This window comes from Frieseomelitta varia, unplaced genomic scaffold (assembly GCF_011392965.1).
Source record: "Frieseomelitta varia isolate USP_RPSP 00005682 unplaced genomic scaffold, Fvar_1.2 scaffold_1813, whole genome shotgun sequence".
Lineage (NCBI taxonomy): Eukaryota > Metazoa > Arthropoda > Insecta > Hymenoptera > Apidae > Frieseomelitta > Frieseomelitta varia.
Window position 1 is genome coordinate 1 of NW_025109543.1, and position 7,921 is coordinate 7,921.

At 41.8% G+C, this 7,921-nt stretch overlaps 2 protein-coding genes across 2 annotated transcripts; both read left to right on the forward strand.

Annotated features, from left to right (window-relative positions):
* The first annotated feature begins 217 nt into the window (after positions 1-217).
* Positions 218-1,542, forward strand: LOC122538838 (clumping factor B-like). Its single transcript, XM_043673280.1, has 2 exons — positions 218-421; positions 1,083-1,542. Exons 1-2 carry the CDS (start codon positions 282-284, stop codon positions 1,435-1,437), a joined length of 495 nt encoding a protein of 164 aa, XP_043529215.1. The 5' UTR covers positions 218-281; the 3' UTR covers positions 1,438-1,542.
* Positions 1,543-1,800: 258 nt separating this feature from the next.
* On the forward strand, positions 1,801-6,480 carry LOC122538837 (putative inorganic phosphate cotransporter). The gene is made up of 8 exons (XM_043673278.1): positions 1,801-2,279; positions 4,220-4,500; positions 4,576-4,821; positions 4,908-4,992; positions 5,126-5,343; positions 5,435-5,584; positions 5,674-5,806; positions 5,884-6,480. The coding sequence occupies exons 1-8, from the start codon at positions 2,255-2,257 to the stop codon at positions 6,336-6,338; spliced, it is 1,593 nt and encodes a 530-aa protein (XP_043529213.1). The 5' UTR covers positions 1,801-2,254; the 3' UTR covers positions 6,339-6,480.
* Positions 6,481-7,921: the final 1,441 nt, after the last annotated feature.

Below are 7,921 nucleotides of genomic sequence, written 5' to 3' on the forward strand. Positions count from 1 at the left end.
TATATTATATTATATTATATTATATTATATTATATTATATTATATTATATTGTATTATATTATATTATATTATATTATATTGTATTGTATTATATTATATTATATTATATTATATTATATTATATTATATTACATTATATTGTATTATATTATATTATATTATATTATATTATATTATACTATATTATATTATATTTATATTTACATTTATTGTCGTTTTTCCTCGGAAGATCCCGGAGAAAGACAGTTGCGGGAACGTGATACCGATATGGAAACGGCAAATGCTGGCGCGAAAGGCGGCCGAGCGAGCGAAGAAAGAGCTGGAAGAGCAGATCGCCAGGGAGAACGAGGAGAGGCGGCAGAAAGCGATTCCCGCTTGGAAGAGGCAGCTCCTTGCCAAGAAGGACAACGAGGAAAGAAGGTGTGCCTTCCTTTTTTCTCTACTTTGCGATTAACAATCATTTAGTCTGATGGATGGAACCTGATTGTTATTAGCTGTCTGATAAAAATAATAGTAGCAGCTGCTGGAAGATTAACCAGGCCTGACATTGATAGGCGCTTCTTGCAACATCGAATGCAAATATCCCCTAATTTTTAGTATGGTATACTATTCTGCTCACAAAATACACTAATATACTATAGTATACTATACTGCTATATATAGTATAGTATATACAATACTGCTCACAAAAATTAGGAGATATTTGCATTGGATATTGCAAGAAGCATTTGATTTTTTTATTAAACAAGAACATCAGAAAAGCAAAATCAAATGCTTCTTTTTTCTATCATTTCATATTCATTGTGAAATGTCCTCTAATTTTTGTGAGCAGTATGGTATATACTATATAGCAGCATAGTATATACTATACTGCTCACAAAAATTAGAGAATATTTGCATTAGATACTGCAAGAAGTATTTGATTTTTTTTTTTTTTTATTAAACAAGAAAATCAGAAAAGCAAAATCAAATACTTTTTTTATCACTTCATATTCATTGTGAAATATCCCGTATTTTTTGTGAGCGGTGTAGTATAGTAGCGTCGAATACATTTTGAATAACACGAGTTTTTTCGCTCTAGACTGAACCAAGCGCACGCGATACCAGCGGGCAAGATGGACGTAACGGTGACACCGATACCGACGTCGACGCCGACGACAACACCTGCACCGACTCCGACACCGACACCGACACCGGCACCGAGGCAAGACGCGTCGCCATCGTCGATCCCTTCCTCGCGTATCGGACGCGATCGGCAAGAGGAGAAACCGGACGTCGAGGAAAAGAAGAACACCGACGCGAGCGTTTCTTCGCATCACAGGGCGCAGGCAGACCGGACGAACGACGACGACAACGACGACGACGACGACACGCAGATCATTCCGTGGCGAGCGCAGCTCAGAAAGACCTCGAGCAAACTCAACATTCTGGAATAGTCTTGCGAAAAACGATGAAAACGAATCTTCGAACAACGCGCCAACGTTTGCCAGTTTGTTTGCATGTACATAGAGTCAAGTAAAGTTTATAAATTTATATCGAGAGATCCCGACTGTTCTCTGCCGCTGTGTCCTCCACCGATCGTTTCCCCCGACTCGTTCCATGTTTTTCGCCGACGGTTTCTCACAATTCCAACGAGCCGTCTAGCTTATCTAACTAATTCTAAACTTATCGTTTCGACCGCGACGCGATTCAAGCACGATCGTTGACCTTCGTTTCCGCAATCGTTCGGCCATTTCGTTAGTGAAACAAGTAGAAACTGCTGATACGCGTTGCGGCGATGGGACTGCGTCAGAGGTGTCCGATAATCCGGCGGCAGTTTCGCGGCGACACCAGCGAAACCACCACTCGCGCAGTTGCCAATAGAAGTAGAAATAGAAATACCAACACGTCGAGGGAACGATACGCTCTATACCGCTCTATACGCAGTCCGTTGAGGCAATTTGCACGCTCTCTGTCGCAACGTCATCGTTGGCAGAGGACAGGACCCACCTCACCGTGCGCAATTCGATCAACATCACTCGACCCGTTGCCAGCGACACATTCGATATTCCTACACCCGTAGATCTTCTCTAGATCTGTTCATTCGCAGTACTCTCTTCCCACTCTCGCGGTCTCGTCGCCCACGACGATCGGCTCTTTCCCAGCTTGTCCCTTTTTCAGCCCTTTCTCGCCCTTTCTCCCTCTTCTGTCGCGGCAACTCTGCCCTAGACGCGGATCCCCGATCGACGATCTGCACTCCGCGGCGCATCAAGAATGGCTTCGAACCGGAACATCCTAGGTAAGCGACACCTTGCATGCGTAGATTCCGCGCGTTGCATCGCGCAAGTAGAAACAGAGAGCTGGATCGTTGGCAATTTTCGTCCTGAGAGTTACACGTTTGTAACACGCGTCGGGGCACAGCTTTCGAAACTTTTGGAACGTTCGTTCGTATCGAGTTGGGAAGTGAAGCGAGCTCGCCTGTTCCACGACGTGGCTCGCTTGACCGCGATCGAAATCGCGATTCCTCCCGGAGCGCGGCGCAGCTACGTTGTGCCAGCCAACGCGAATATAAATAGCAGCGGGAAACAACACGCGTCTTCAAGTTCTGGGTGAAGGTCGCTGCCGATTATCGAACGCGCGAAAACAACCCGCGTGCGAATTCGCGTGCCTTTGTCTCCACCGTCTCCGTGAACTTTGATTAGCGCACGGCGGCGCGAGCCGCAGGTACATTCGTTCGAACGTTCCCGATGAAAACTACGCAACTGTCGGAAAATATCTACTGTGAATCCATAAATACAATATTCGTATTATGAATCCATAAATACAATATTCGTACGTAGCTCGAGTCGCGCGGTACGTGCTTTGTCGACGCGTAACAACTTTGCTGAAATCGGTGTACGCAAGGTCCGACAATGGCGAGTTAACATGCATATACATACATACATACATATGTACAGGGTGGAAAGAAAAGTTTGTCCGTGGCTGTCATAGACGAGTTTTGACACCTTCGATTTGATCGAAATATGTACAGAACCTATTGCAAAATTGATCTTGATCTTGAATTTCAAGGTCAAAAATTTTTCTTTTTCTTGCATCGTATTCTACTCGTTACAAAGGTGAAACTTTTCCAAGGAAACCATAGACCGCAGTCTAATAGTTCTCTTGAAAAACGACAAAAAAGTTTCTTAATCATTCAACGAGTGCGTGTTAACAGCGACTTTATCCTTACGATGCTTAGATTAGATTTCATTAACATTTGATTTATCATAATTGTAGCATCAGTATGAGTCAGCAATTTGGATAAAAAAATGATTAGATAAAATTAATTCTTAACATTATTCGAAATATAAACGTTACATCCACGCCATTACGTTCAGAGTCATAAAGTCGCTGTTAGAACGCACGCGTCTGCAGTATTAAATTTAAAAACTTAAAGAAAAGAAGAGAAACATTAGTGCGAGTCTAAATAATTAAATAATAAAACCAACTGTTAACGTTATTCGAAATATAAACATTACAGCCACACCATTACGTTCAGAGTCATAAAGTCGCTGTTAGAACGCACGCGTCTGCAGTATTAAATTCAGAAACTTAAGAAGAAAAGAAGAGAACTATTAGTGTACAGTGCGAGTCTAAATAATTAAATAATAAAACCAACTGTTAACGTTATTCGAAATATAAACATTACAGCCACACCATTACGTTCAGAGTCATAAAGTCGCTGTTAGAACGCACGCGTCTGCAGAATTAAATTAAGAAACTTAAAGAAAAGAAGAGAAACATTAGTGCGAATCTAAATAATTAAATAACAAAACCAACTGTTATTCGAAATATAAACGTTACATCCACGCCATTACGTCCAGAACCATAAAGTCGCTGTTAGAACGCACGCGTCCGCAACATTAAACTAAGAAACTTTTTTGCTATTTTTCAAGAGATCTAGATTGCGATCTGGTTCCTTAGTCGAAAATTTCACCTTCGTAATGAGTAGAATATAATATAAAAAAAAATTTTTTTGACCTTTACATGTCCACGTGTTCTTATTAAACACACCGTACGCCATTGTACGCAGTATAGTAAAACTAAATACGCAGATACATCATTGAACTGATAGATCAATCGGTGTAAGCCTGCTTCAACGCTTTACTTTACACCAAACGAGCTCGTTACATCCATTTCACGCGTCCCTGCCTCGGCAATTCGATAAATACGCTCTCGACGGGACCCTCGTGCTTTCAGATTCGCTGACGTGCAGACAAGTGTTGAACATCATGGTGATACTTGGTTTCATGCTAAACTATATGCTGCGCGTCAACATGACGATCGCCATAGTGTCGATGGTGATGCCGAGCAACGATACTTCGCCACACTCGAACAGCAGCGATAGACCCGGCATGAGCGAGTGCTTCGACCGTCGAGTCACCGCAAACGTTACCTCGTTCGACACTGGTGGATCAACGAGCACGGTCGACCCTGATTCTGCTGCAACCTCGTCCCTTTATCCAGCGCGTACAACGCACGTACGTTCACTCCGTTACTTGTCACTCGTCTCTTCTCGTTCGCTCGAAATTCGAGATCTCGGTTCTCGTTCTCAGGAGGAAACCAATCGGACGAAATTCCCGTGGAACGAGTACCAGACCAATCTGGTGTTGGGTAGCTTCTTCTGGGGCTACGTGTGCACCGAATTGCCAGGTGGACGCCTCGCTGAAATAATAGGGCCTAAAAGGGTGTTTGGATACAGCATGTTGGTATCCAGCGCCATCACTTTCTTAACGCCTCTGTCGGCCACCTACGGCTATGTCGCCGTCGTTGTCTTGAGAACGCTGATCGGATTCATGCTGGTGGGTTTCTCTTTCGCCTGTTGGAACCTCGGCGATCTCGTTCGTCAGTTGTCAAATCTAATCGATTTTATGCGTGTGCGCCGTAGGGAGCTACCTGGCCAGCCATCCAGCCGATGACCGCTCGGTGGATACCACCGACCGAACGTAGTAAATTCGTTTCGAACATGATGGGTACGTATCGCGTTTTATCATAATGTATCCAGTTGTCCGGCAGTAAACGATTCCGAGCAAATAATTATCGCTATGTTCTTCCTCGTTTCTTTTTTTTTTTTTTTTTTTTTTTTTTTTTTTTTGTTTTTTATAGCCTCGTCGCTCGGGGCAGCGATAACGATGCCGGTTTGTGGATTTCTAATCGCTTACCTCGGATGGGAATCCGTGTTCTACGTAACCGGGACGATAGGCCTCGCGTGGAGCGTAGCTTGGTTTCTTTTAATATTCGATTCCCCCCGCGAACATCCGAGGATCACGATCGAAGAGCGCCGATACATCGAGGACTCGATCGGTTCTACTTCTACGACCAAGGTACGATCGAAACTCGTATCTGCTCCATGTACAGGCAAGCGTCGAAATATTTTGTCCCTCTCTCTCTCTTTCTCTCGTTTTGATTTTTCAGCGATTGCCCGTCCCGTGGAAATCCATCCTCCTCTCGATCCCCGTTTGGACTATCGTAGTCACTCACACGTGCAGCGTGTTCGGTTACTTCACCCTTGTTAATCAACTACCAACGTACATGAAGTACATCTTAAATTTCAACATCAAAGAGGTCCGTAGGTACTATTTTCCCTCGCCACGAGACGAGTCCACTTTTGATACTTTTCAATCGACTCGATCGTGCCTCTTGCTTCTTCGCAGAACGGGCTGCTATCGTCCTTGCCGTACTTTGGTAAATACATATTCGCCGTCGCAACATCTTCCTTGGCCGACTACCTGTTCAGAACTAACAGACTGTCAGTAACGGCTATCCGTAAAATTTTCACCACTTTCGGTACGTATGAAACTAAATTCGTCGCGGCTCATCTATCTGGACATCCCATATCGCTGTTTTATTCCGCTTGTTCGCAGCTGTATTGAGCCCGGGGCTGTTGATGATCGTACAAGCGAATTACGGATGCGACCGCGCTACGTCCGTGTCGATCTTCACGATCGCTTTGACGATCAACGGCGCGGTGACTGCTGGATACCTCGGGAACAGCTTGGACATCGCGCCAAACTTTTCAGGCACCATTTTCGGCATAATGAACACGCTCGGTTCCTTAGGCGGATTCCTCAGCAGCTACATGGTCGGCACCATAACCTACAAGAATCAAACCTACGCTCAATGGAGCAAAGTCTTCTTGGTACTGGCATTCACTTATTGCTGCGGCGCCCTCTCGTTCGCCATTTTTGGCAGCGGTCAGTTGCAAACGTGGAACAACCCCGAGCAGAGACGAGAAGATCAACGAACCAAAATAGTAGACGTTGCCGATCAACCGGAAGAGTTCCTCCCGCTGAAAGACAAGACCAAGACTGTACCTTGATCACGTAACGGGGAATATCAAACAAATACAATTATAATTTTAATGGATCTGTGCGAAATACCTACTAGAAAACTGCATAGAAACGTTCTCTTTGTATTTTTGAAATACAGCATCGATAAAATGCGTGTTTAGATACATCTCACGTGTAATGCTTCGTGTCTTCTTCTACCATTTCCACGTAACAGTAATTAATTCGATTGATTAGTTTCGTTTGAAACTTTCAGCATCGATAGAATATGCACGCAGGTATATTTCACGTTCAATGCTTCATCGTGTCTTCCTCCACCATTTCCACGTAACAGTAATTAATTCGATTGATTAGTTTCTTTTGAAACTTTCAGCATCGATAGAATATGCATGTAGGTACATCTCACGTGCAATGCTTCTTTGTGTCTTCTTTTTCCATTTCCATGTGATGTACATTACAACACAGTAAAATCGTATGAGTCATATACAGGTACAACATAGTGCGAGTTGAAATTATATTTTTACACGATAAGTGCAAACCAAGTAACTACTTACCATTTTATAATGCACTGATTACAGTTTGTCCATATCACTTGTTCAATGTTAATGGTTGGTAACAGTGACTCGACTTTTATTTCGCTTTTCTAAAAGTGAAAAAATATATTATTTTATTATTTGAAATTCAGCTTGCAATTTGATTTTTTATAGTACAATTTGCTGTAACTACAAGATAATACAAGAACACATATATGTGTATACATACTAAACTTTATGCTGTGCATGTGTTAATTCATTCCGCAATTTTTTAATAAAGTTCGTCTTACGTATATACATGGCTGATCTAATCGATTGCACGACTATTTTACCTTTCTGTGACAAAGCTGAAACTCGTCAAATAAAATTGATATTTCATAGACCACAACTTACAAAATCGCAACGATACCTTTCCAAAGTTCTAAACATAACACCTACACTTTTGCCAGAAATTATTTAAACATCATCGGAACCACGTCTCCTATCTGAATATTGAACAAAACTTTCAAATCTTTGTACAAGTATTTTATGAATCAAATGAAACATAAAAATGAAGTTTAAAGACAATTTAAGGGAAGCGATTATAAGGTGTTAACAAACTAATTCGATTAATTAGTGTCTTTCTGTAAATGAAAATTTGACCGGTTCGTAAACACTGAAATGCCAGCGCCACGTAGCGGCGAAACGGTGGTACTACCAATCTATTGCTGTTCTTGTCGCAGACTATCGTGCTCCTTACCTAACAGAGTGTCTCGATCTATTTGAGTTGAAATTTCAAATCTTTATCCGTACACTTTTCTGAGTTAAAGTGAGAGAAAAGCCTAAAATCTAGAAATGATGGTACAATTGTACAAGATCACAAACTAACTAATCTTCTTGTAATTATATTTTCTTGCAAATGAAAATCTGAAAATGCAGTTATCACAAGATTTTGGTCGGTAACATAAGGGTACATTAGAAAAAACAACAGATGGCAGCACGTGTCTTGTTCCTATAGTGATTATGATAATTTATATTTATATCACAATACTATAAATAAATAATAACTCCGTAATTAATTTTAGTTGTTTATATAAAAATAT

What these genes read in the sequence shown, in the direction of transcription:
- LOC122538838 (XM_043673280.1), top strand. Translation starts at nt 282, where the DNA reads ATGCTGGCGCGAAAGGCGGCCGAGCGAGCGAAGAAAGAGCTGGAAGAG. An exon ending in AAGGACAACGAGGAAAGAAG is followed by an intron (nt 422 to 1,082) that starts GTGTGCCTTCCT and finishes TTTTCGCTCTAG; the next exon opens with ACTGAACCAAGCGCACGCGA.
- LOC122538837 (XM_043673278.1), top strand. Translation starts at nt 2,255, where the DNA reads ATGGCTTCGAACCGGAACATCCTAG. An exon ending in TTCGAACCGGAACATCCTAG is followed by an intron (nt 2,280 to 4,219) that starts GTAAGCGACACC and finishes TCGTGCTTTCAG; the next exon opens with ATTCGCTGACGTGCAGACAA. An exon ending in TAAATTTCAACATCAAAGAG is followed by an intron (nt 5,585 to 5,673) that starts GTCCGTAGGTAC and finishes GCTTCTTCGCAG; the next exon opens with AACGGGCTGCTATCGTCCTT.